The sequence below is a fragment of the Selaginella moellendorffii genome, unplaced genomic scaffold (assembly GCF_000143415.4).
Source record: "Selaginella moellendorffii unplaced genomic scaffold, v1.0 SELMOscaffold_6, whole genome shotgun sequence".
Taxonomy (NCBI): domain Eukaryota; kingdom Viridiplantae; phylum Streptophyta; class Lycopodiopsida; order Selaginellales; family Selaginellaceae; genus Selaginella; species Selaginella moellendorffii.
Window position 1 is genome coordinate 2105022 of NW_003314267.1, and position 25857 is coordinate 2130878.

General features: G+C 43.4%; 8 protein-coding genes and 1 long non-coding RNA gene across 16 annotated transcripts; 6 read left to right on the top strand and 3 right to left on the bottom strand.

Moving 5' to 3' along the window:
- Nucleotides 1-4389: 4389 nt before the first annotated feature.
- LOC9635993 (puromycin-sensitive aminopeptidase) lies at nucleotides 4390-6974 on the bottom strand. Its single transcript, XM_024670516.1, has 17 exons — nucleotides 6845-6974; nucleotides 6543-6798; nucleotides 6286-6475; nucleotides 6172-6249; nucleotides 6015-6122; nucleotides 5749-5961; nucleotides 5634-5695; nucleotides 5556-5583; nucleotides 5418-5504; nucleotides 5339-5364; nucleotides 5276-5288; nucleotides 5162-5224; nucleotides 5054-5115; nucleotides 4906-4993; nucleotides 4786-4848; nucleotides 4676-4728; nucleotides 4390-4615 (listed from the first exon to the last, which is right to left on the bottom strand). The coding sequence occupies exons 4-17, from the start codon at nucleotides 6223-6225 to the stop codon at nucleotides 4480-4482; spliced, it is 1056 nt and encodes a 351-aa protein (XP_024526284.1). The 5' UTR covers nucleotides 6226-6249; nucleotides 6286-6475; nucleotides 6543-6798; nucleotides 6845-6974; the 3' UTR covers nucleotides 4390-4479.
- A 453-nt stretch (nucleotides 6975-7427) lies between these two features.
- LOC112344922 (isonitrile hydratase-like) lies at nucleotides 7428-8252 on the bottom strand. Its single transcript, XM_024670520.1, has 2 exons — nucleotides 7902-8252; nucleotides 7428-7834 (listed from the first exon to the last, which is right to left on the bottom strand). The coding sequence occupies exons 1-2, from the start codon at nucleotides 8184-8186 to the stop codon at nucleotides 7463-7465; spliced, it is 657 nt and encodes a 218-aa protein (XP_024526288.1). The 5' UTR covers nucleotides 8187-8252; the 3' UTR covers nucleotides 7428-7462.
- Nucleotides 8253-13149: 4897 nt separating this feature from the next.
- LOC9635994 lies at nucleotides 13150-13946 on the top strand. Its single transcript, XR_002991879.1, has 4 exons — nucleotides 13150-13196; nucleotides 13252-13497; nucleotides 13554-13657; nucleotides 13737-13946. It is a non-coding gene; the product is annotated as an uncharacterized LOC9635994 (long non-coding RNA).
- Nucleotides 13947-14784: 838 nt separating this feature from the next.
- Nucleotides 14785-16950, bottom strand: LOC9634632. Its single transcript, XM_002965881.2, has 11 exons — nucleotides 16753-16950; nucleotides 16107-16686; nucleotides 15933-16026; nucleotides 15808-15863; nucleotides 15697-15760; nucleotides 15583-15645; nucleotides 15475-15536; nucleotides 15326-15413; nucleotides 15206-15268; nucleotides 15089-15148; nucleotides 14785-15028 (listed from the first exon to the last, which is right to left on the bottom strand). The coding sequence occupies exons 1-11, from the start codon at nucleotides 16913-16915 to the stop codon at nucleotides 14972-14974; spliced, it is 1350 nt and encodes a 449-aa protein (XP_002965927.1). The 5' UTR covers nucleotides 16916-16950; the 3' UTR covers nucleotides 14785-14971.
- On the top strand, nucleotides 16942-18469 carry LOC112344921 (DCN1-like protein 5). 3 transcript variants are annotated; one of them, XM_024670518.1, is made up of 10 exons: nucleotides 16942-17111; nucleotides 17166-17270; nucleotides 17327-17447; nucleotides 17516-17590; nucleotides 17647-17683; nucleotides 17738-17821; nucleotides 17880-17943; nucleotides 18009-18109; nucleotides 18186-18251; nucleotides 18323-18469. In XM_024670518.1, exons 2-10 carry the CDS (start codon nucleotides 17210-17212, stop codon nucleotides 18428-18430), a joined length of 717 nt encoding a protein of 238 aa, XP_024526286.1. In that variant the 5' UTR covers nucleotides 16942-17111; nucleotides 17166-17209; the 3' UTR covers nucleotides 18431-18469. The 3 variants fall into 3 exon arrangements, with proteins under 3 accessions (XP_024526286.1, XP_024526285.1, XP_024526287.1); XM_024670517.1 differs by having other exon boundaries at nucleotides 16942-17270; XM_024670519.1 differs by having other exon boundaries at nucleotides 16942-17270; nucleotides 17366-17447.
- A 90-nt stretch (nucleotides 18470-18559) lies between these two features.
- LOC9635995 (chaperone protein dnaJ 10) lies at nucleotides 18560-20692 on the top strand. 4 transcript variants are annotated; one of them, XM_024670511.1, is made up of 10 exons: nucleotides 18560-18902; nucleotides 18965-19024; nucleotides 19091-19173; nucleotides 19251-19413; nucleotides 19502-19631; nucleotides 19709-19867; nucleotides 19930-20108; nucleotides 20175-20255; nucleotides 20298-20423; nucleotides 20498-20692. In XM_024670511.1, the coding sequence occupies exons 1-10, from the start codon at nucleotides 18816-18818 to the stop codon at nucleotides 20570-20572; spliced, it is 1143 nt and encodes a 380-aa protein (XP_024526279.1). In that variant the 5' UTR covers nucleotides 18560-18815; the 3' UTR covers nucleotides 20573-20692. The 4 variants fall into 4 exon arrangements, with proteins under 4 accessions (XP_024526279.1, XP_002965580.2, XP_024526280.1 ...); XM_002965534.2 differs by having other exon boundaries at nucleotides 18566-18902; nucleotides 20307-20423; XM_024670512.1 differs by having other exon boundaries at nucleotides 18566-18902; nucleotides 20298-20400; nucleotides 20498-20688.
- An 82-nt stretch (nucleotides 20693-20774) lies between these two features.
- LOC9634633 (peroxisomal nicotinamide adenine dinucleotide carrier) lies at nucleotides 20775-22892 on the top strand. Of its 2 annotated transcripts, XM_024670515.1 has the most exons (12): nucleotides 20775-20890; nucleotides 20945-21055; nucleotides 21104-21178; nucleotides 21238-21368; nucleotides 21424-21478; nucleotides 21528-21680; nucleotides 21736-21804; nucleotides 21855-21962; nucleotides 22011-22079; nucleotides 22138-22192; nucleotides 22252-22446; nucleotides 22501-22892. In XM_024670515.1, the coding sequence occupies exons 1-11, from the start codon at nucleotides 20810-20812 to the stop codon at nucleotides 22434-22436; spliced, it is 1092 nt and encodes a 363-aa protein (XP_024526283.1). In that variant the 5' UTR covers nucleotides 20775-20809; the 3' UTR covers nucleotides 22437-22446; nucleotides 22501-22892. The 2 variants fall into 2 exon arrangements, with proteins under 2 accessions (XP_024526283.1, XP_024526282.1); XM_024670514.1 differs by having other exon boundaries at nucleotides 21855-22079.
- Nucleotides 22893-22978: 86 nt separating this feature from the next.
- Nucleotides 22979-24463, top strand: LOC112344923. Of its 2 annotated transcripts, none has more exons than XM_024670521.1 (7): nucleotides 22979-23089; nucleotides 23161-23556; nucleotides 23674-23761; nucleotides 23838-23899; nucleotides 23966-24036; nucleotides 24080-24175; nucleotides 24304-24463. In XM_024670521.1, the coding sequence occupies exons 2-6, from the start codon at nucleotides 23296-23298 to the stop codon at nucleotides 24168-24170; spliced, it is 573 nt and encodes a 190-aa protein (XP_024526289.1). In that variant the 5' UTR covers nucleotides 22979-23089; nucleotides 23161-23295; the 3' UTR covers nucleotides 24171-24175; nucleotides 24304-24463. The 2 variants fall into 2 exon arrangements, with proteins under 2 accessions (XP_024526289.1, XP_024526291.1); XM_024670523.1 differs by having other exon boundaries at nucleotides 24109-24175.
- Nucleotides 24453-25508, top strand: LOC112344977. Its single transcript, XM_024670734.1, has 3 exons — nucleotides 24453-24668; nucleotides 24735-24882; nucleotides 24955-25508. The coding sequence occupies exons 1-3, from the start codon at nucleotides 24453-24455 to the stop codon at nucleotides 24993-24995; spliced, it is 405 nt and encodes a 134-aa protein (XP_024526502.1). The 3' UTR covers nucleotides 24996-25508.
- The last annotated feature ends 349 nt before the right edge of the window (nucleotides 25509-25857 follow it).

Sequence of the window (25857 nt, forward strand, 5' to 3'; positions counted from 1 at the left end):
CACAGTGTTGGGCTGTTTCTTGACTTCACTTAATATGGTATTTTCCTATTTGTGATAATCATACACAAGATTTCTTTTTGTTTTGCTGAAAAAAAGAAAGATAACAATGAAGAAAAGGAAAAAAAATGAAGAATCAATATATCTCATATTTGAAAACGAGCTCTTAGCAAAACAAATGATTTAGAGTTAGGAAAAGAAGTAGAAGCAAAACAAACAGCCTACGTGGCACCAAGGCTAGTATAAGAGATAAATATATAACATGAGATCAGGAGAAATAACATGATCTACACCCATTAATCTTCTGCTTTCTATTAGGCACTTGTAAATCACCCAAATAGAAAAAAAAAATTAAGAGCCTGGAGTAGGCAAGAGCTTGAAAGAGCTTAAAAGGAGGGAGCAAGAGCAACCCAAACCTTCCTAATGAACAGTTAAATTACTAAAACAAAATAAACAAAATATGAAGAATGTTTGATGCTTTGGCTAGCCCAATTATGTAAATAGTTAATAACAAATGAATCCATACTAGCAAAATGTTCATTTAACTATGTGTTGTTCCAAATAAACTTCAAAAGAATTGTATTCAATTAAATCAAAGAAATATGTAAAAAAAAAAAAAAGGAAATAACAATCTAATAACTATATGTGTTGAGATTGTGGATAACATAGTTAAATTCAAAGATGTTGAGTAAGTTGTTGTATGCTTATCGTTGATTTTTGATTTGCTAATTAAATCCATATACAACATATATTGTAAAAGGATATTATGGATTAAACATATTCACTAATTTGTGATTGACAAAATCTTATAGATCTATATCATATAACACAAGAACGTGGTCATAGTGATGCTCAAATGCTCATGATTGATGATTATCAAAGTTTGCCATCAAGATGAGAGTAATAGCCACTTCTCCTTACCAAAATGCAAATTAGTTGTTATTTGGATGATATTATTGAAAAGATTTTAAAATATAGCTCCGTGGCATACACATAAATTCAAATGAACCAAGTGCAACATTTTATCCTCAATAGTTCACATAATTTGCAATTCTCCTTGCTCTACACACAACCATGAATATATAAATAAATATAAAGAAGATGTATAATTACTTTAGCCTTCCATTTGCTCAAAGACAATTACTTACTCATTAGATTGTTAGATCATTATTGTTATCTTCTAAAAGTGTCTTGAAAATTAAATGAGCTATTTCTATACTTTATTATTGTTTGTGTTAATCTTTATATAAAAAGTGAAAATGGGATTAGTTTATTTTTGGCATAAAATGTTACATGGAATTGTTGTACCTCCCTAGTTGCATTTCCCTGGTGGAGTGAATGGGGAAATAAATAAAGCAATCACTCTTAATGTATATTATGCTTTGTAACTTTGTCTTAAATGTTTTTTTTATTTAATTATTATTAAGTAAGATGTACATATATATATGTAAGACATATATGGACTATACTCATTGCTTTATTTGTATTATAAATGAAACAACTGACATGCATGTGAAATATACTTTGCAAAGTGGTCAGTTTTACATATTATTAATCCAATGACAAATAGTTTTTTCTGGGGAGCTCAAGTGAGCCACATCATAGCTTGTTGCTAAGAAAACTTAGATTTCAGCACACTCAAAGTGTAATAATGGGGTTTTATGGTCCTTACCACTTCTTAATTGTTGCAAATGCATATCATTTACTTTTCTCCAGAATTTCTGACCCATGGACAAGAGGAGGTGCTGCCACTTCGGCTTAAGCAACAAAAACTGTAGTGTACAAATGTAATAACAATCCGCTAGTATTTAGTGACATCTCGTATAGTGGGGATAAAATTGGTCTACTTTAATAGCTAGTTATCAGTAGAGAAATAGTTGGTTGGTTTGACTTTTTCAAGGGAGAGGTCTTTTTCAATCTAGGGTCCCAGAACACATTAATGCCTTTTGGTGTTGTAAGTCTTTAGATTCAATGTTACTGTGGCTACTGATATTTGTTCTTGCCTCAATAATTTCTTTTGACTTACTTTTAATAGCTTATCTTAATCCCACTTTTAATAATTTAAAGTCAATGTAGACAAGACTAAATCGTGCTTTGAAAACCATTCATAGTATTCATGAATGTTAGCTCCATCCTTGAAAGATTTTGAGAGAAGAATATTTGATAATAAATTTTCAATTTAGAATTGATGCGAATTGCATTATGCAACAATTAAGATAATATAAAATTTGCAAGATTGTCAATTTCTTAAAAAATACCATTAGCATGATGAAAACAATGGTTGGAAAAAAATTTATTTAAAAGCACAACCTTTAGATTTCTATAATGTTTGACAATACTTTGTACATTCCCCAAGGAACACCATGTGGAGTGTGCTTATAAATCAAAAATAAAATTAAAGAACTTTAGAGAAATCTTGTATTCATAACCTGATTAGAACTTCATCTCTATTATTTACAAATTATTCGGGGAGAGAAATAAACAATTGGAAAGAAAAATAAAATGGATTAGAGATTCTCTAAATTGCATCAATGTCTTTAATCAAATTTGAAAATGACTCATAATAGACGAAGAGTCCCTTTCATTTTTCTTGCAACAACACAATGTGTAATTGGTAATTTTCCTGTATACTTGAGCAGTAGACCCATGAGAAAGCAAGAGGCTCTGAGGCATGATGTTAAACTATTTCCTGACTTTACTCTATAGCATTCCCTTGTTTGTGTGAACAATATATAAGATTGTTTTCTATTTTGCTCAAGAAAAAAAGATAATGAGGAAGAAAGGGCAAAAAATAAAGAATCAATATAACTTCTATTTAAAGATGAGCTCTTGGCAAAGAAAATGGCTTTATGCTCAATAGAACTGAGAAAATAGCTATAGGCAAAATAAATGGTCTAAGCGGCACCAAGACTAGTGTGGGAGACAAACACAAGGAGATCAAAAGAAACAACATAATCTACATTACTAGTCTTGTGCTTTCTGTTGGGCATATGTAAACCACCCAAAGAAAGTTGAGAGCATGGTGTAAGTAGGAGCTTGGAGGAGCCTAAAAGGAAAGAGTAATCTTGTAAAAGTTTTGCTTATACTTCCTAATAAATAGCTAAACTGCCAAAACAAAATAAACAAGATATGAAAAATGTTTGGTGCTTTGGCTAGCCCAACTATATACAATAAATGAATTCATGCTAGCAAAAAGTTCATTTAGCCAAATGTTATTCCAAATAAACTTTCAAGAGAAATGTATTCAATTAAATCAAATAAATATGTAAAAGGAAAAGAGAATCTAAAGGAAATCCAACAATCTAATAATTATATGTGTTGGGATTGTGGATAACATAGTTAGATTCAATGATATTAAATAAGCTATTGAATGCTTGTTGTTGATTTTCAATTTGCTAGTTAAACTCACACGCAACATTTATTGTGAATCTAATATATTCACCAGCTTGTGGTTGACAAAGTTTTGTGCATCTACATCACATAACATAAGAATATGGTCATAATAATGCTCAAATGCTCGTGTTATCAAAGTTTATCATCGAGATAGGAGTATTAGCTACTTCTCCTTGCCAAAATACAAATCAATTGTTATTTGGATAATATTATTCGAAAGATTTTAGAATATAGCTCCGTGGCATACACATAAATTCAAATAAACCAAGTGCAATATTTTATCCTCAATAGTTCACATAATTTGCAATTTTCTTTGCTCTACATACAACCATGAATATATAATTAAATATAAAGAAGATGTATAATTATTTTAGCCTTCCATTTGCATAAAGACAACTGCTTGCTGCTAATAGGGTTGGATCGTTATTGTTGTCTTTTTAGCCTTTTTAATTGATAATATATCCCGATGCTATAATCAAGCTCACTTTGAGAGCCTACGTTGCCTTTTTCCCAATGGCTATCACCTCAGCTTTGCCTCATCTTGCTAAAGTTAGCATTGGCTCTGGGAACATGGAACTCCCAGGATGGAATCAAGGAGCTCATCACTAACATTCTTCTATTTCGCAGCCTCCACTGTGTGAAGCACTGGACAACCTTTAACTCAGCTCAGGTATGACAATGGCACACCATGGAAACTCATCTTGAATTGAAACTCAAAAGTTCCTTAAGACTAAATGCAAACGACTGCTGGATCTCAGGCTGGTAAACTTAGTTTTGAGAAAAAATTAACGCTTTCTAAGATCAAGTCATAGTTTAAGCATTAACATCAATGCTTTATTAAAGTTAACTTGAGGTAAATGTCAAAAACTGCATTGGACTTCCATTGTCTGACGTTGACTTTGAGCTCTCAGGTCAGCTGGTGCATGTTCCCCGAGTTTTCTTTTTTTCATTTTGCTGCAGTGGAAAGCATAGAAAATCATCAGGTAGTGTGGTAGGCCATAGGAGGAACGATCTAGTTGTTTATGTTTTGAGGGATTTGCAAAAGCTTCCCACGATATTTGTTGCTCAAGGATATTATCTATCCATCGTTTATAATCTTGTGGTGCCCAACCTCGAAGCATGTGACAAATGAATGCAAGTGTTTGTGAAATTTGCTAATATGAAAGACCGAGGATTTACTTTGGCAGTGATCAAATTCGCGAGAATAGTCGTCACCCGCGCATATCTGCGAGAAAGAGCTTCCACTGTTCTAAGAGAATCCTCGTCTGATCAGCAAGACATTTACCTCCACGATTTTCTCTGAGGCTTCAGGATCGCTTCCACGCAAACTTCCGCGACCTGATCCACGAGCCACAAGACCTTTTAGATGCATGCTTTCCTGCTAGAGTTTCTTACCTTCAATCGACTGATACCACCTATGAAGAGCGAGTCGGCTGGCCTCATGACGAGAGCCTCATCCTGAAACAAAAAGAAACGTTATCTCTAAGAAACTTAGGAGAGAATAGCAACGCTTACAGCGGGTGCGTTCTCTCGTAGACCAGCAGGCCTTACGATAGTGTACTCAAGCCCTGAGCGTTGCAATGCAAGCTCTGCCTGCCTTTTCCTGAGGATGGGAAAAACGAGTGAGACCACATTCTTGCGAAGTTAAACTTGTTTCGCTTACCACCACAGAATGGAGATTATCTGGAGGAATGACGAGACTCCTATCGACGTAACCAGTATAAACTGCGAGTTAAATGTCAGTCTGGATAGACAATACTTTGCTTGCTACCTTTTTCACTTGTTCTTGGTTCTTGGCTGCCGAGATAAGGTTCACAACTCCTTCATACTCGATCTGGAAAAAATCACTCAGTGTCAAAGAGAATGTGATTAACAACTTAAGAACCTGGTATGTCACCCTGTATTACATGACTATATCAGCTAAAGCAGTGACAATGCGACGACGTACCTATTCCCAGTCCAATTGTGGAAGTACTGCAAAGCAAACGTAGAGGTTAGTGGTTGTAGAACCTCTAATTCAGACCAACCTCATGACCGATCACACCCAAAATTGCCGCGTAGTCAACATCTGTAGCAGTTTCAGCAGATGCCAGAACAAGTTTCGAGTTGAATATCTGATACGAATAGAAAAATTAAGTGAATCCAACAGCAAAAAAGAGACTCACATTCAAGCTCTTGTTCTCCATAGCACCCCTACACCATGCATCAGTTACCAAAAACGAACAAAAACAACGGCATCGTACATGTTGAAATCGGGAACAGCGACAATGTTAAACAGGTCAAGATCATACTCCAACACATACACCTGTGCGAAGTTGAGATAAAAGAGACAGAGAGAGAAAAAAGACTTCTACTTACATCCTCATCCCACTTCATTGAAAGCTTGAGAGCATGCATAGCATGCTCTGTCTTTGGGACGTCTTGTGCAGGAGTCCAAATCCTCAGTTGAACATCCCTTCCTGAACGCGTTTCAAAAGTATCGTCTCTGGACGTGAGTTGCCCCGCTACCAAGGCAAAGAGGTAGCAAGGCTTTTTGAAAGGATCCTCCCACACAGCATAATGAAATCCATTCTGACCACAGCACGTCAGGCTCTACACAATGCCAGTGAAGAAACAATGCCAACCTCGAGGTCTCCGGAGTCTATAAGGTTGCCATTCGACAAAAGAACGGGATACTGTGCTTTGTCCGCTTCTATCCTGGTAGTGAACTTTGCCATAACGTCTGGCCGATCCTGTAATAGCTCGCCAGAATGTCAGCCAAACATTGTCACAAAAAAAGACCTGGTAAAAGGTTATCTTTCTAAAACCTTCAGCTTCGCATTGTGTACAAAACATGCCGCTGGAAGACTTGTAGAGCCCCTTTTGGAGAAAAAAAAGTAACTTGATCCCACTTACTTCGAGAGACAAGTTAGTCTCCGGGTGTATCTCAGAGCCAATCTCTAAATCAAAAGGCTGAACAGGAAGTGACTTCAACGTCAGATGACGGCTGGTCAAATCAACTTCTTCCAGCTTCTGTTCTTTGCCGTTGATTTTAACAAAGAGAAGTTCACGTCACGACCATCCAAAACCAATGGCGGGCTTTCACCTGCATGGCTTCTGGTTAATGACTACCAAGATAGCGAACGAAACAACGAAAGTGAAAAAGAAAATACTTGAGTTTCTCGGCAAAACCCGGATCTTAGACACCACGGTTGTCTTTTTCTCAGACAGAACAAATTTCAGCTCGACCTGGATAGAAGGTGGACAAAACGAAAGCAGCATCCACTTAGTAGTGTCAAAGTGATAGCCAGTGGGCTTGTAATCCTTCAAAAAGATCTCCTTGGGAGCCTCTTTGACAGCCATCTCTTCAGCTACAGGAGAAGCTCCAACACCCACTGTGGAGAATTGGCTAGACCCTGCAAAAGCACGCTACAGTTCGACATGCCTTAGTCCGTAATGGAAAAAAAAAACGTACCGGCAATTTCAATCGGCTTCCGCGCACGCAACCAAGTTCCTACATTTTTTGTTCGAAGATGAGAACCAAAAACAATGCTTGAAACGAATTTCGAAGACAAGGCAAACGTGGAACTGGGTTTACAGTACCGAGTGAAGCTCCTTGTCTGCAAAAGAGAGTAGCAAATTCAGAGGAAGTAAATTGACATGAAAAGGAAGAACCGAGAGAGAACAAAAAAATCTGAAGCAAGAAGAAATAAAGCGCCGGGAAAGCTCTGGTGGCTAATGACAGTCGCGAGGAGACGGCCAAGACGAAACTAAGCCCTGGTCTCTGGCAAGGCGCCATGACGGTGGCCATTTCTCCTCTAAAACCCCTAACATCCAAAGACACAACACAGGCAGCTCCATTCTTTTAGAATCTCTACTGCTGGAGATAATCAAAGCACGAATGCGCTGCGCACAAAATTGCGAAAAACCTCTCGAGCAAATATTATCGCGCGCTCCTCTTCACGCGGTTATCTAAGGATTAAAAGTTACTAAGGACTAAAAGTTACTAAGAGAAGTTACTAAGGATTTAAAATTTACTACTAAGGATCGATCACCCATTGATAAGACGATTTGCATTCAAGAAAAGATGGGATTATTTGGGATTATCGATCCACAGCTCATGGGCAAGCTTGACAATCTCCTCCCCGGCCTTGCAAGGAGAGCCAGCATCGTACGGCGGCTGCGGATCATACTCGATCATCAGCTGCACCGCTTTGGCAATCTTCTCATTCGTGATGATCGAGGCCAAGTAGATGGCCATGTCGATCCCTGAAGAAACTCCTGCAGCGGTCACGATCTTTCCCTGCTTGATGTACCTCTGACTCGTCACCTTGGCACCGTATTCCTTAAGCTGCGGATACGCGGCCCAGTGCGTCGTGGCTTTCACGCCCTTGAGCAATCCCGCCGCGCCGAGGATCAGAGCTCCAGTGCACACTGAAGTGGTGAATGTTGTGCATTCGTGAGCCTGGAAGATCGACACAAGAACAAGCAGGGCTGGATCGATCGAAATGGATGAAGAAACGAGCAATTACCTTGCGGATGTAGTCGAGGAGTGGCTTGTGATCTAACGGCAGGAGCTTGGGAGTGCCTCCTGGAACTAGCAGAATGTCAGGATTGGGCAGATCTTCAAAGCTGGCGCTTGCTTCAATCTTGAATCTGCCTTCGTCTGCAACAACGAGGCCCGGCTTGTCGCTCACGAAGGTAACGCTCACTCCCGGGAGGCGATGGAGCGCTTCATACGGCCCAATTGCATCCAACACAGTGATGTTGTTGAAGATTGGAATGGCTACCTGGATTTTCGATCCCATTGGCTTCATGCTCAGTGTTGCTGATTCTTGAGCTGCTGAGATGGGTATTTATCCACTGCTCAAGCTGAACCAGGGGCCCATGTGTTGCACGTGTTTTCGTTCATAAACAAGTTGTAAGCAGCTGTTACAATTTCAATTGTCAACATGAAATAGTTATGTGCAAAATCAAAGTGGCAATTTGTATATTTCATAAAATGAAAATGAAAAAATCACAATGATTTTTAATCATATTTAGTTTGATAAGTAAAAGACAACATTAATATTAACTAATTTTAAACACTGACTAGTTTAGTCCTGACCATGGCTCAAACAGAGGGGAAAGCTTACTACAGGCTCCTGAAATGCTAGCTATGACTTGCCAGAGTCAGGATGGCCGAGCCCGGTCTCCAAGGAACTTTGTTCTGTTTTGCAGGAAAGACCTTTACCGAGTTTCTTCAAGACTTTCAGTGACAGTGTGAAATACTGGACAACCTTTAACTCAGACAATGACCAGTTCGCACTGAGCACCTTATGGAAACTGCTACTGAGTCTTACGTTTGTCCTGGCTCCAGTCGCGCTGCTCTACTTGCGGAGGCTGCGGAACAAAAGAATGCGAGTGGAGTTCCCCAGCGGTCCACGTTCCAAGAGCCAGCAGTGGAGGCTGAATGCCAAAAGTTGCGATCAAGCGGCTCGAGAGTGGTGGAGACGAAGCTGACGTGATTGCCATTGGGATAGTGTTGAGATATACGCTCTCTATGACATGATCTTAGGTGGCAGGAGTGCTAAGCTAGATCCTTGTTTAGGCTAGAGGCGTGTCTTTTGATTATGTATATATAGCTATGATGTTATATTCAACTATCCTTCGAGTCATCCTTGTCCATCATAGCTTCTGCATATCTCTTTCATGGTATTGGAGCCTTGAAGGCTCCAGATCCTGGGACAATGGCGCTGGCCGAGGAGGAGGTCAACAAGGATGATGATGAGCCACTGGACGTGGTTGAGAGGTGCCAAGATTTGGCACTGCACTGCACTAAGCGCCAAGATAACGGCACTAGCAAGCTGAGCAAGGCGCTAAGGCATGATTTAGAAGAGACTGGCCCGGAGGTGCTAACAAAGGCGCTGAGAGAGGGCTGGCATGGTACTGGAGCGCTAAGTGATGCATGCTAGGGCGTGAGATAGCGGCCCTGAGGGATAGCTGAGAGGAGGCACTGCACTAGGGCGCGAGAGAGCACTGGACACAGCGCAGAGCCGTTGAGAGAGGGCTGGTGCGGCAATAGGGTGTGGGAGAGCACTGGAGAAGGCCCTGAGGCGCTGGCAGAGGCGCTGAGAGAGTGGTGTGCACCGAGCAGAGAGACTGGCCAGAGGCGCTGACAGAGGTGCTGGGCACTTGACATTGGCCAGGGGTGAATGCCATGAAAGAAGAAGAGCGGAAGTTACGATGACTTGGAATGATAATCATATATTTAGCTATAATGTTATATTTTATTATCCTTCGAGTCATTTTTGTCCATCATAGCTTTTGCATATCTCTTTCAGATAGAATAGGCAATGCAGGTTCTCAAAATAAGTTACATTGTCAGCTTATATATATTATTTATCACATACAAAAAGTAATACTTTGTAATAAATTAGTCCATTGCCAGCCTATTGTTAAATTCGTTCAAAAAAAGAGTTGACACCTGAAAAAAAAAACACTAGACCTAAAAAAAAACAAAAAGAAAACTGAAAAAGAAAAAATTAAACCTAAAGAAGAAAAACAAAAAGAAAATTTGACCCAAAACATGCCTTTGGTTACTCTAATTTGGCACTATTTTATAAAAACTGAATATTTAATTTCATCTGTTAATATGGTGCTTATTAGGTAAAAGGGAAAAATTGCCTCCACAGGCATATCCTCACAGTAAAGACACAATGCAATGGCCTCATATGCCAACCTAGAGGAAAAAAATAAACTTGCAGAGTTCATCTCCTTGAGATTCTGCTTTCTCAACCTCCCGAAACACAACAAACCCGAAATAACCTAGAAAGTCTCTTGACTTTTACCAGAGCTTGTGATTTTGATGCCAGACAGAAAACAAAGGTTTTTCTGTTGTGATCATCAATGAAACTCATGAAAAACCATGAACCTCCATAGAAAACATGGGGAGAAGGGCCCCAAATGTCACTATGAACAAGTTCTAGTATTTCAGAGCCACGTCATGCTCCTCGCTTTGGAAAAGGAAGCTTGTGTTGTTTCCCAAGCTGGCAACCATCGGAAAAGGAAAGTTTTGCAGTGGTTGTGAATCAAGGCCTTCGACAAGTCTGTCCGTCGTGAGCTGAGCAATGCGCCATGTGCTCGCATGTCCGAAACGGCAATGCCACAGCTCAAGCTCGTCCAGGGTAGAAGCCATGAACGTGAGGAACTGATGAGGGCGTTCAACCACTTCAGCAGCTCGTATTGGCTCCATACAAAGCTTGTATAGACCTTTCCCAGCTTGTCAAATGACAAATCCTAAGTCACCCGCGGGAGTGAGCAAAATGCATCCAGATTTGCTGAAACGAATGTCAAATCCAGATTCAGTGAGTTGGCCGACAGAGAGCAAGTTCGCACTTAAGTGTTGGAACAAGGTATACATCATGAATTGTGGTGCTAAAACCACTCTCAAGTTTGAGCAAGATGGTACCTCGACCAGTGACTTGGAGCTGTCTTCCATCTCCTACTGCAACTGTGCTCAAACTGAGTTTAGGATCAACATCTTGGAGCGTCTTGAACCACTGAGCGTCATGCGTCAAGTAATCCGTCGCTCCTGAATCAAAGAACGACGTTTCTTGATTTTTAGATGCGATATAGAGTGAACGTACTGAGCCAAAAGCTGTTGCATCAGCTTGATGAACCATCAATGCCTTAGCCTTCGTCTTCAGTCATTTCTCTGGGTATTTGAACCAACAGTTGTGTTCAGCATGATTCGTTTTCTTGCAATGTGGGCAGGGGTTGAATTTTCTGGTTGTGCTGGAAGAACTCCCCTGGAACATGACATTTTCTTCTTGCTTGGCCGAGCTGTGATATTGTAGGAAGAAGTCTCACTCTTTTCCATCGTTTTTCGTCGCAAGGCAGTGTTGTGTAACGCTGTCGTGACTTCTTGCCAGGAAATTTGACCACCGGGGACTGTGGGTTGAAGCGACTAGATGGTTGTATCGAAGGTGGAGGGGAGCAAGCTGAGGAGATGCTCATATTCCTCAGCTTCATCCATCTGTGCGCCCACAGCAACTAGGTCGTCCAAGATTTGTTTGATGACAGCAACATGGTCATCGGCGGACATTGCCATGGAGTAGAGCTTCTGGCGAAGATGCATGCGATTAGCAGGTGTCTGCTGCTCATGAATTGCTGTAAGGGTTGCCCACACCTCACATGCTTTTGTGCAATGTGATACTGCTCAAAAGTCTCGTGTGTGTAAGGCTTGGAACCTTGCCAAGGGCTTTGCAATTAATCACAGCCCATTTGTGCTGTCCTGCTCATCTTGGGGAGCTGTTCAAGGTCTCTGTGGGGCATGGTCACGCCCCACAGCCTTTGTTCATCCAAGTAGCATTTGATGTGAATGTATTTAAAATGTATAGTAGGGATGGTAATCTTAAGGCATAATTTAGCTCTTGCTTCCTGTCCTTATTATGTGGTTTAAGTTTAATTTCCATACCATGGTGGGGTATTGATATTTTATATAGGCCATTAATATGTTGAAATAATGCCAAATTTCATTTAGTTCTATTTTACATGCTAATTATAGCATTAAGATTAGAACTATTTAATGTCATTCCGTCCTTCTCTCCTTAAGCTGAACACTCAAAAAAAAATTTGTGCTTTAATTCCTTTATTCTTTAGCTGCAAATTTAGGAATTAAGCTTTATTCCTTCATTTAATGGCCTATAGCCCTAAAACTCAAGTTTCATTGGACACATGGCATATATTTCCAAATGGAAAAATCAGTAACTATAATGGGAGAGAGATGAGAAGGGAGGGAGGAGGAGAATTCATCACCTTTGAAGGCTACCTAACCAAGCAATCAATCTCCTTGCCCTAATTCACCTTGTCTTGCTGTTGTGTGAGCATGCTGATGCATTCTATGCTACTCTCTCTATCTCCTCGTCATTCTAGATCGTACTCCTCTGATACCATGTTATGATGTTCAATTGAGATTGAATTGTTAAGCTTGGAATTCACAACATGGTATCAGAGGAGTATGATCTAAAATGACAAGGAGACTGGAGAGCGTAGCTTAGGATGCATCAGCATGCTCATGCAACACTCACAAGATGAATTAGGGCAAGGAGATTGATCACCATGTTTGTGCACAATCATGCCAAGGTCTTTGTCTGGGATAGGCTTGGAGGGTGCAGCCAAAAATCAGAAGCGCAATGGGCAAAATGCCAAGAAAAAAAAGGACAAGAAGTGCAAGGATAATAGCTTGTGTAATATTTGCAAGAAACCAGACTTGTAGTCATCTTTGTATTTTTGGTTGTGTTGCTTATGCTTTTGTCACCAAGAAGCATGGCACCAAACTTGAAGATTGCAGCGTGAAGGCTATTCTCATTGGCTATGGTGACTAGAAATGAAGGCTTACAAGCTCTACAGCCTTTCCAGTTCAAAGATCTTTCACAGTCATGATGTGATCTTTGACAAGTCTCAGACTTTATGCTACTCACAATCTTCCCACAGCAATCGAGCCCCCAGTCAAGTGTCAATAGTTTGTGGCAATTGACAGTGATGGAGAAGACACCTCTACTTCTAGGCTCTTGTTTATTTCTTCACAGCTACCATCGTCTCCTCTGTAGACGGAGCCGATCGGCTTTCAGTTTTCATGAAGGAAAACTGGATGAAGAACCGCTGAGAGCTGCCGTCAGTAAGAGACCCCCCACAATGATCAGGTCCACAGCATGCCAGCATCACTGCCGGAGTACTGTGGACCTGATCATCGTTTGAGCCAAATGAGCGCTATCCATGCCCAGTGTTATGGGAGATTTCTAGGTTTTTCCGGGGATCTAGGGAACCCGGCGGCCGTTCTCCCGGTTTGTTGTGTCTAGTTTTCTCTACAAGCTCTCGTTTTTCTCTCTTTTTCTTTAGGGAATCCTCGCGGATTGTCCATCCAAGCTGCTGCTTTCTAGGTTTGTTGTGTTTCGGGAGGTCGAGAAGGCCGAATCTCAAGGAGACGGCCAAAGATTCCCCTGTCTAACTGTGCAAGCTTGTTTTTTCTCTCTCGTCTTTACTGAGTTTGCTGGTGCAGGTTTGTTGTTGAGTTTCGTCTCTTAGCTCCGCTGTGAACGCTTTTTCCAGTGATGAAGACCAGATCATCTCCAGGAATTCTCTCAGGTGTGCAGTGTTTTAAACTGGATGGATTTGATCTTTTCCTGTTTTTCTTTGTTTAGGGGGTATCGATCGAGTGAAGACTACATATCCATATGTAGCAGTTAAAAAAGCAGACAGAGAGCATGGAGGATATCCAATGGACAGGTTTTGCTATGAAAGAAATGTAAGCTTTATATTTGTCTCAGGCTTTGTAATATTGTTTTTTTTTGTGTAATTTCTTTGGCCTGAGGATATGCTTGCAGAGGTAACTTTTCCCCCTTACCTAAAGGGTGTGCGTTTGGAAGAGGCACAGCAGGCATATCAACAGAAGAAACCAAATATCCGGTTTTTACCAAATGGTGCTAAAACAGAATTTAGTAAAGCAACTAAAGGCATGTTTTGGGTCACTGTTGGACGGTAAGTTCTCTTTTTGTTTCTCTTCTTTAATTTTAGTCTTTTCTTTTTCAGAAATTCTACTTTAGATAGCATCCCAGATGCAATCAACCATTTACTCTTTTTTTATTGCCTTCCGAATGAGTTTGACAATGGGCCAGTGATGGATTAGTTTATTACAAGATATTCCTTCTTGTGTTTACATGTAAAGTAATATTTCTTGTTTTTGTTGCAATAAATGTGAAGCCTTTTTTGTACAAATCGCAACTGTTATGAATTTAAGGTAGTAGAGAAAGCCTTTTTGATAAATAATATATAAGAGTTTTGATGCTATAGTCACTTTGAAGTTAGCTCGCTTTGAGAGCCTGCATTACCTTTTTCCGAATAGCTATCACCTCGGCTTTGCCTCGTCCTGCTAAAGTTAGCGTTGGCTCCAGGAATGTGAACTGCTGTGGAACTTCCGAGATGGAATCTAGGAGCTTGTCACTCACGTTCTTCTATTTTGCAGCCTCTGCCGTGTGAAGCACTGGACAACCTTTAACTCAGCTCAAAATGACAATGGCGCACCATGGAAACTTGTCTTGAATTGAAACTCAAAAGTTCCTTAAGGCTAAAGGCAAATGACTGCTGGATCTCAAGGATTGCCTTGGGTAAACTTGGTTTTGAATAAAAATTAATGCTTTCTGAGATCAAGTCATAGTTTAAGCATTAACATCAATGCTTTATTAAGGTTAACTTGCTAGAGTTTGTTCTTTTGCAAGAGGTAAATGAAAGTCTTCAAAAACTGCATTGGACTTCCATTGACTGACGTTGACTTTGAGCTCTCAGGTCAGCTAGTGCATGTTCCCCGAGTTTTCTTTTTTTCATTTTGCTGCAGTGGAAAGCATAGAAAATCATCAAGTAGTGTGGTAAGCCATAGGAGGAATGATCTAGTTGTTTATGTTTTGAGGGATTTGCAAAAGCTTCCCACAATATTTGTTGCTCAAGGATATTATCTATCCATCGTTTATAATCTTGTGGTACCCAACCTCGAAGCATGTGACAAATGACTGCAAGTGTTTGTGAAATTTGCTAACGAAAGAACGAGGATTTACTTTGGCATTGATCAAATTCGCGAGAATAGTTCCTGGATGCTGCCCTTCTGGACGTCACCCGCGCATATCTGCGAGAAAGAGCTTCCACTGTTCTAAGAGAATCCTCGTCTGATCAGCAAGACATTTACCTCCACGATTTTCTCTGAGGCTTCCGGGACCACGATCGCTTCCACGCAAACTTCCGCGACCTGATCCACGAGCCGCAAGACCTTTTAGATGCATGCTTTCCTGCTAGAGTTTCTTACCTTTGATCGACTGATACCACCTATGAAGAGCGAGTCGGCTGGCCTCATGACGAGAGCCTCATCCTGGAACAAAAAGAAACGTTATCTCTAAGAAACTTAGGAGAGAATAGCAACGCTTACAGCGGGTGCGTTCTCTCGTAGACCAGCAGGCCTTACGATAGTGTACTCAAGCCCTGAGCGTTGCAATGCAAGCTCTGCCTGCCTTTTCCTGAGGAAGGATAAAACGAGTGAGACAACATTCTTGCGAAGTTAAAGCTTGTTTCGCTTACCACCACAGAATGGGGATTATCTGGAGGAATGACGAAACTCCTATCGACGTGACCAGTATAAACTGCGAGTTAAATGTCAGTCTGGATAGACAATACTTTGCTTGCTACCTTTTTCACTTGTCCTTGGTTCTTGGCTGCCGAGATAAGGTTCACAACTCCTTCATACTCGATCTGCAAAAAATCACTCAGTGTCAAAGAGAATGTGATTAACAACTTAAGAACCTGGTAAGTCTTCATAATATCCAGCGGGAAAAACTTCGTCCCAATGGCACACACGACCGCATTACTGTAAAGCTTGCATTAGACTGGAAGATGAGAAAGAGCCAAACGTACCTATCACCCAGTGCTTGCTTGAGAGTTTCGTATTTACAAATGTCGCCACGGACAGCCTGCTTGTCCAGAAAGAAGACACGTTACCAAACAACGCAGTGACACCAGCAGCACAAATTTCAACTCACAGTCACGTTGCCCTGCTCGTTGAATCGATTGGCCTTATCACGACACAATGCTCGCACTTTGGCACCTCCTTTCGAGAGCTTTTCCACCACGAGCCTGAGTTTAGAGAATCAAAACTTGGTTACAAAGGCAAAAACGAAAGAAAAAAGCAAGAACGGAAAAACGAACTCACGAACCTTCCAGTTCTTCCCGAGGCACCAGCCACGAAAACCTTGAGATCAGCAAACCGCCCTTGATCGTGCCGAGGTTGCTCCTTTGGTTCCGTGCCATCTTGATCGTGCCGGGGCTGCTCCTTTGATTTCTTGCCATCTTGATCGTGCCGGGGATGCTCCTTTGATTTTATGCCTTTAGACGAATCCACGGGAGCGCTGCCAGAAACTTCTTTCGAGACTGCCTCAGCCCCCCCAGCTTCTACGTTCTCTTTCAAATCTCCTCCCAAAGAAGAGATGCCCTCGAGCCGATCTCTCTCTTCTGAGTCTTCCAATCCATCGTCAGCTTCGTTCTCCTCTCTCAAATCACCTGGCAAAGAAGACACGGCCTCGGGCTCTTCCGACTCCTCAACTCCATCCTCGCCATCATCCGACGCAGCATCCTCGTCGGAGATTTCTTCATCCAGCGCATTATCGAGCAAAGATTTCTCTTGCCGATCTTCCTCATCCCCGTCGGGAGTCGAGCTATCCAGGATGTGAGGCTGCCGGACGAGCTCTTCCTCCACCGGATCATACAGATTACGCTTATTCAGGAGCTTCATATGCCCTGCACAGACCGATGCGATCAACAACAGCCAAGACGCAAGAACAAGAGAAGAAAATTTCCACTCACGAGCTCGCCGATGCTTCGTCCGCGCCACAATCTTCTGCATATCGCGCTTGGATCCTCCCGACGCCGTCGAGCATCGCACCAATCCGCGAGCGCGCCTCGCCGGAGGAGCATCCGCATTGGACCGCCATTGCCATGCGGCATCGAACCCCAACGTTAATTCCATACTCCCTTCTCTTTATTTTTAGGGTTTATGCCACTCGCTTGTTTTGTTCTTGCGCCAAGCGCGTTGCCGCCTTCCACGTCGCCGATCGATCGGGAGGTGGTCGCATAGGCAGCATCTTCTCGAGCGCTGGTCGATCGATCGCGAGGTTTTAGGGTTCTTATTTAAATCTGCGGGTGGTCGGGGAGAGGCAATTTGGGTATTTTCGCGTGGTTTTGTGCTTTCGTTCGTGTGTGGATTCGTTCGAAGATAGGTGCCTCTTGTAGTAGCGCGGCAGTCGCCACACAGCGCTGCAATATGAGGAAGAGTTCCAGGCGCACTGGCGTGATGCCCGCTCCAGCGGCGATGGCTCCACCCGGTAAGCCAGTTCTTTCACGCGAAAGCCTTACTCTTTCCTTCTTTTTTTCTCCATAGTGAAGAAAAAGAAAAGGACTGACACGAGTTTGAATCCAGCAAAGTCGAGCTCCAAGGAATTCGATAAGTGTGACACCTTGTTCAGTCGCTATGCTGAGAAGAATGACAAGTGCTTGATCGGGTGAGTGAGAGCTGGAAATTGTTTGATCGGCTGGTCGTATTGACAAACGTTGTTGCGAAAAAAAAAAGTCCGGAAGGAATAGAGGCGCTGTGCCGGGACTTGCAGATCGAACCCACGGATATGCGTATTCTTCTCCTGGCTTGGTGAGTATTTCCGAAAGCTAAGAGCTTTGAGCGAATCTTCCGGTTATATGTTCCAGGAAATTCGGAGCTGACAAGCAGGGATTCTTCACGCTGGTGAGTCTTGCTTTTGAAAGTTTTTTTCGCGCATTCAAGGATTGTTTGTTCTAGGAGGAGTGGCGAGCGGGCTTGAAGGCCTTGAAAGCGGATACACTGGATAAGTTGAAGAAGGCACTCGCAAATCTCCAGCAACAGGTGCGTGAGTGTATGATTCAAGCATCTTTTCGCTTATATAAGTTATCTTGCTTTCCAGGTTGCGGATGACGAAGAAGAATTCAAGTCCTTGTACAGCTTCTCCTTTCAGTATTGCTTGACAGGTAATCGCAAATCATCCATCCATCGCTGTCGCTGTAGAGATTGATGAACCTCCTTTCTCTTCCAGAACCAAGGCAAAAGACGCTGGATCTCGATTCGGCGTGCCAAATGCTGGAGCTCATTCTCTCGGGACGACCGCATTTGGATTCCTTCACTCGTTTCCTCCAGGTACTTCGTTGCTCTTTCAGGTTTCTCCAGAGTTTTCGATCGATCTTCACTCTTGGTTGGGATACTTTCTTCTCAGGAGCAAAAGGAATACAAGGGGATCAATCACGATCAGTGGATTGGATTTCTTCGCTTTTGTGACGAGGTATTCTAAAACTTTTTAAACGTTTTTTCGCGGGATCCCATCTTAACACTCGCTTTGGATCAATCACGCAGGTGAGCACTGATATGAGTAACTACGATGAGACGCAAGCGTGGCCTCTGCTCCTGGACAACTACGTGGAGTGGTCAAAACAGGCCGGTGGCTCCAAAGAGCCCATGTAAGAGAGAGGTGGAATATGCGATTGGAAATTCTTTTTTGCCCTCCCGCGTGGCATGGTGCGCTGGCACAGCTAGACAAGTGTTAGCCAATGTAGGCCCAGTATTCGAATGACGTGTCTCGTGACGTGGTGCATTGTTACTACAATTTGGGGGAAGACGATGGATCTTTAGATCTTTCTCCTCGCTCGCGCTGTAGCAACGACGAAAGGAGCCTCAATCGGTGATGCGCGTTGGCTTTTCAGTGGCCGTGCTGCGATGTCGGCGCTTGCGGTCTTAGGTCTAGGATTTGTGGCTGTAGGTCGGGATTTCTAGGGGAGCTCCGCTCCACAACAGGGAGGAAGAGGATTTCGCTGCTAATGCTGCTCGATCGATCGAGGCAGCTCACGAGATGGTGAAAGATACGGAGTATTACGACGTTCTAGGATTGACGCCGGATGCGAGCGCGGCCGATGTAAAGAAGGCGTATTATGTTAAGGTAATTGTCTCGTCTCGCTTGGCAAGCTCTCGATCGAGAGTGATCTTTTCTCTTCCGGACAGGCTAAGAAGGTACACCCAGACAAGAATCCCAATGATCCACAGGCCGCAAGGAATTTTCAAGTAAGTGAGCTAGCTCCTTTCCAATCTTCCAAGCGATTCTTACAAGGGATTCCATAAACTCTCTAGCTTCTCGGGGAGGCGTATCAAACGCTGAGCGATCCTGCGAAAAAAGAAGCCTATGACAAATTCGGCAAAGCTGGAGTGTCAACGTAAGTGTCTTTGCTACGAAGGTTCCATGTGTTCTCATCGAGGCTTTTTTGTTCTTGTGATGTTTCTTTCTTTGCAGAGACCAAATGCTCGACCCCGCTGCGGTGTTTGGCATGCTCTTCGGAAGTGAGATGTTTGAAGATTACGTTGGGCAGCTTGCAATGGCATCTATGGCGTCCATAGATACTTCAAGTGGTGATAACCAAGCCATGGATCTGAGGCAAGTACAAGAGAAGCTCAAGGTGAGTAGCTAGCGCTTTTGTTTTCTGTCTAGTTGCTTGCTCTTTAGTTTTCCGTCCGTTAACTCGGCCTTGTCTTCGCTCTTCACAGGTTTTGCAACAAGAGAGGGAAGATAAGCTTACCAAGTGCTTAATCGCTCGTCTACAGCGTTATGTTGACGGCGACAAAGACGGGTTCAGTGAATGGGCGAAAAACGAGGCTCAGCATCTTTCGAATGCGGGTATTATATAATCTTGGTGCTGAGCTTTGATCCGTGTTTTTTAACCCCGAAGTGCTTTCTATAATTTTGCCCTGTAGCTTTTGGAGAGCCGATGCTGCACACGATTGGGTACATATATGCTCGACAGGCTGCAAAGGAGCTTGGTAAAAAAATGTTGTTCATGGGAGTTCCTTTCTTGGCGGAATGGGTTCGTGACAAGGGACACTTTATCAAGTCACAAGTGACCGCCGCGGCTGGTTTGTAGAGTTTTACTCAGCTCCGCTTTTGCCATTATTCTAACAAGCAACTGTTGTCTCAGGTGCGATCGCCTTGATGCAAATGCAAGAGGATATGAAGAGGCAGCTCGCCGCCGGGGGTGATATGAGCGAAAGTGCCATCGAAAAGTATCTTGAATCCAAGCAACAAGTGATGATCGACTCTCTGTGGAAGCTCAACGTCGCGGACATCGAGGTCACTTTATCGCATATCTGCCAGAACGTAAGCAAGAGATATCACAACACTCTGATATACTCTGATATACAACAAACGTGATATACTTTCCAGGTTTTGCACGATGCTACCGCTGGAAGAGAAGTTCAGAGGCAGCGCGCAAAGGCTCTGAAAAAGCTGGGGAATATTTTCCAGGTTTGTTTGCATTCTCCATTCTCTTATCCTTTGTTCCGACAGGGCTTACAGGGAGCCAAAGTTCCGTATAGAAGAGAGAAAAGCCTTCGTCACGACGCGAAGCTGGGTCAAGACAGCTCGAGCTCCACACCGACGCCTCAACCGAGTAATTCATCTCAGACCTTCCAGGTTTTTATCACTTAAAGTTGTTTCCAAGCTCAAATCTTCCATGAACTTTTCTTTTGTTTGATTTGTTCTTCCAGAACCCAGCGGATGGTGGTTTTGCTAATCAGCCCACGTCAATGCCATCTCCAGCTGCTCCTCCGGGCATGGCATGAAAAAAATGGGAGAGATTGTGAAGAAAAGATCGATACTCCATTCTTTCATTGCGTGTATTGTGTGCCTATGTGATCTGACGGGTATAATTGAGACACGTGTCTAGTGGGCATTTGAATGATTCTAGGACGAGAGACAGCAAGGAAAGCGTCCTCCCGTAGAGTTTCTTGGCATTTGCAAGGCGTGATTAGGGCTTGTGGGAGCTCCGCTAGGGCTCTTCGATCCCGATCCTCGCCGCAATGTCGGACGCAATGGTAAATGGATTGGCAGGCGCTGGAGGCGGCCTCGTCGCGCAGCTCCTCACTTACCCGCTCCAGACGGTATTGTTAGCTTCGATCGATCGAACCGAGCGTGATTCTGTGATGCATTCTCAGGTAAATACTAGACAGCAGACGGAGAGGAGATCAAAGAAGCCGTCTTCCTCCTCGTCGGATGGTTCGCAAGCGACAATTCGGAAGAGTGGCACAATTTTGGAGATCTACAGGGTATGTTTTGGATCTTGGGGCGTTGACGGAATTATTTTGGTGTCATAGGTGATAGCGGAGGAAGGATGGGGTGGATTATATAGAGGTTTGACACCCTCACTTCTGGGAACAGTAGCGTCTCAGGTTTGTATGCGTGCTAAAGTCGTGATGAACTTATAGTTTTATTTGTTTGGTTTGTGCAGAGTGTGTACTACTATTTCTATCAGCTGTTTAGAAATGCGGCCGAGTCTAATGCTAGACGGAGGAGAAAGAATGGCATTGGAGATGGTACTGTTGGTATGTCCGACTCACTACTTGTAGCAGCATTGGCAGGGTAATTGGTCTTGATGCTTGTCTCTGACTTTGGAGTTCCTTTTTGCCTATTGCAGAAGCTTGAACGTACTCCTGACGAATCCTATCTGGGTCGTGGTGACTAGAATGCAGGCATGTTGTGCTAGCTCGTTTTCGTTGCTTCATATTACCGATGTTTCAGACACAAACGCAAGCGGAAATGAAATCAAGCGCTCTTCAAAGTGAGATTGAGAAACCTCCTGCATCCCGTGAAGCATTGCCAGCGGATGTTGAAAGTCAAGAAAAACAAATAAATATTGTCTCTCCTGCCACCAATCATGGTGCCGCCTACACTGTAAGTTAATGTTACCTTTTTTTTTATGTTAGTCTTGATGATGATTGCTTGTTAGGTTCAAGACCTCTACCGCGAAGCCGGTTTAATAGGCTTTTGGAAAGGAGTTCTTCCCACTCTTATAATGGTAACCACCAAACTTTGCATCCGAAACTCTCACGTTCATGTATCGAACAGGTTAGCAATCCCGCTATTCAATTTATGATTTATGAGACCCTATTAAAGGAACTCACCAAAAAGAGAAAGATAAACAAGCATGGGATGAAAGATGTTTCCCCTTTAGAGGTAAATGCGATTGCTTCCAACATTCCTCGGTTGACAGTTAACTGCCAGATTTTTGTAATTGGTTCTATTGGCAAGCTCGGTGCCACAATTGCCACATACCCGCTGCTCGTAGTAAAGGTACTGAAGTTGATGTTATGGTTGTCCCTTTCGCTAAAAGATGTCCTTGGGTTACCAGTCGCGCCTCCAAGCGAAGCAAGCAATCGGTAGGGATAAATCAACGCAGTACACAGGTTGAGTATCGATATTGTTTCGTGTCGTTGAGTTGACGTATGTGACCTTTGAACAACAGGAACTTTAGATGCAATCTTCAAGATGATCAGGTACGAAGGTTTGACCGGGTTCTACAAGGGGATGAGTACAAAGATCGTACAGAGCGTGGCAGCTGCGGCCTTGCTCCTTATGATTAAGGAAGAGCTGGTCAAGGTGGCTAGAAAGCTATTACTGAGGCGGCAAAAGAAACTTGCATCTCGTTAGCTGCTAAGAGGTAAACTCTTCTTCTTTGTGCTGGTGTAAGGTAACCTTCGATTTGTTTTTCCAGGCGATTTGAAATAATTTCTGACTTGACTTCCCAAGGCGTGAAGGATGTTCCATTCTTGGCTCGTTTGAAAGCTGCCACCCGAAAGATTTAAAGATATGGATCGGTTGGAATCCACACGGGTGTGGCCAAGCACTTTGTATTGGTAGTCACAAGGGGCCACTCTTTCCTTTGTCGCATTACAAGCCGGAGCAGAGCTGGAGAACATGCAGGTGGATTGGACTAGGATCAGAGATCAAGAGAGAGGGTCCGGGATCTTCTTTCCAGCAAGTTGGAGCAGTCGTGAATTGCGTGGATGCTTGGTGGAAAGAGCTGTCACCAGGTTGCTGGGGCTTGTCAGGGACAAAGTCTTTGGCAAACACACTCTACTAGTATGAAGACCGATTGTCTTGTCAGTACTCTCTCTCGAATTGAGACTCCGCGTCAATGCGGAGAGATGTTGCTCAAATGATCCTGCGCTAAGCCGACCGTCGCTCGCAGCAAACACCCGAGCTTATTAACCTTGACCTCTGACAGTGACTTTGTGGCTGCAGCAGCAAATAGATTGGTGGGACGTTCCCATTCAGCACAACGAGTAAACAAAGAACGAGAGGTATGAGTTGTGCTGCTTTGGTGCGAGCTGAATATTATACTAACACCTTGGACGTTTGACTGTGTATCCAGAAGGAGCCAAATTGGCGTGTTTACAAAAGCTCGAGCATTTGCGGTCCCACTCGTTAAGTAGCTACCCTCGTGGAGGAGAGAAAAAAAGAAAGAGGAGAAAAACTGCAAGAGGAAGAAGAAAAGGTTTGCTATTTTATGCTACAGTTCTCATGTTCTTGCTTGTATAGCCGCACATTTGGGACTACGAGCAGCCCGAATGAGACTCGCAACAGCGAGCTCTCAACTACCAGCGTAGCTTCCTATATGATTGTGGCTCGAGAGATGGTACTCGTTCTTTCGATTTACCGGCCACTGCTCCTTGGAATTTCTCTCGGCTTTACAACAAAACTTTTAGCGTGTGCAGTGGTGCTAGATCTACCGCAGCCTGGCACTCTGCAATCAAGGATCGTGCTGTCGGTACGCTTTGACTTCCTGTAGCCGCAGCCGACGTCCTCGCGTTGGCTACGGCTTGCTTTGTTTCCTTCCTTTTTCGCGTCCTCTGTGTATGATACTAATCAACTCTTTCTTCTGTAGGATAAAGCAGGAACACGCACAGAGGCCGTGTGCATATACCGGCAAACAGATTACGAAAGAAGTGATTATATGTGCACCGGAGAGGGAGGTAGGTGCATGTAAACATCAATCATACGCCTTCTGGAGTTGAGATTCCCAGAAGAAAATAAAACTCGAATAGACAGGCTCTCTCCGTGCGACACAATGCTCTGCAATTAATGGGGGAATGGAAAATCCCTCTAGAATGGTGAGCCGTCTCCGTGGTTGCTTTTGTTTTTACTGGATTGTCTCTCTTTTTTTTTTTTTTTTACAGGGTGGAGGAAAGTGGACTTGGAGCCATGAGTTACAACTGTCCGATGGTTCCCGGAGGAACTACAAAAGCTGGTAACTTCACACCGACAAAACTGTTTCAGGATCTATCTCCCAGTGAAAATGTGGCGACCTCGGTGTGCACAGGATACCAGGGGTGCTGTCCGACACCACGGCGTGAGATATTCCATTGCTGTGAGATCTTCTAATCCAGGTTCGCCAGCATCGTAGCTTAGCTCACTCTTATTTCCTTGCTTGCACAAGATATTGACTTAGTGGAAGGTTTATCGCCTTGCGCACAACCTAACGACCGTGCTCTCGTTTTTAAAACATTTGCTCCAGGGAACACGAAGAAATACACATGGCCTTATATTCGACTTTGGCTTGGCTCGCCGTGCTACGTGATTTTCCGCAAACTGGCCAAAGAACTACTAATATCAACCAACTAATCTCACCGTCATTTGACGTCAGCCTACATTGCTGCCGAGCTCATGGTGATGAAGGCAAGCCATATTTTCTGTTCTCTTGTTTTGGTTTCTCTTTTCTTTCGCTCGGTTCTTTTTTTCCCTCATGCTTTGTTCTCTTCCTCGCGCAGGGTGTGTTGCAACTTGGACAGCGATGGCGGTTTCCTGATTGATTTAAACGGGGGCCGTGTCTCATTCCCAGCCCGTTTTGTTTGCGTGAAGCTTCTTCTCAAAGCGCGTAAGGTTCGTTCTACTGTGCTTGCTTAGAATCGATTTTTATAACCATGGAGATTCTTAAACGTTTCCAAGGAAATCCAAGCTTCGTTTTTTATTTCCAGGAACGAAAGAGCGGTTGTTGGCCAGCGGCGTGGGTGTTCTAAACACCACGAAAAACGCGAATTCTTCCGGATGAGCTCATCGTTTTGCCCTTTTTCCCTTACGATATCCGGGTCTACTGGTAGACATAGATTTCGTTTGTCATATTACATGAGCTCATCATTGTTACAGGTTAGTTTATGTGTCGTTACAGACCTTCATTTAAACAGCCGAGAAATTTGGCCGCGTTTGTGATGCAAGCAAAGCCAGCCAACAAGCAAGCCTCCACCATCGCCGGGTAAAAACATTTGTTTTTCCACTTCTCACTCACTCCAGTTTTTAACCGAGGGGAGGAAGAATGTCGACAAGGATGGATTGTCCTTGAAAGTGAAGGGAATCGAACCCTGTCAACCCGGAAAATTAATCCCGCGGCCGTGGGGCCGCCGGGGTTTTGTCGGAGATGCAACGACATGGGACCCGAAATCATATCGGACGCTGATGCCCGAGCCACTGAGGCGCGCACACGTGGCAGTCCACAGGGGCCGCAGTTAATGCTTGGGTCCCGCCACGTGCGCGCTAGATGCTGGGTTCCAGAAGGCTGACGTGGCCAAACGGTTTTTTTGCCCTGGAGGTCCCAGGCTCGAATCGCAAGCGCGTCGGAAGGGATCTCGCCAAAGTTTAAAATAATCGCAACTCGCAACGTTTCGCTTGTTGACAAGAATTTTTTTTATAATCTTGTCAATGCAACTTGATCGTATTTTTTGTGGAGACCGGATAATGTCGGTGAAGACCCAATCCACAGCGTCCGATTCTTCTGATATTTGTTGTCGTCCGTCCGTTCCGTCCGTCCTTGTGTATGTTTGATACGCTTGGACCATCCAGTCTCTATACACGCTGTTTCAAGAAGACACGGGATGACCGCTTCCACAAGCACACAAGAATTGTATATCGTACATGAGAATGCGACCGTCAACTTTATGAAAAAGCTCGCGGGGAAAAAAAAAAAAACAAGAAAATTTGATGCGAGATGGAAAAACTACCCTCTGGTCGTTTGCTTGAACTGCAAAGTCACGTCTTATCGAGCTTTATATTCCTTGGAGACATATCAATGGGGGCC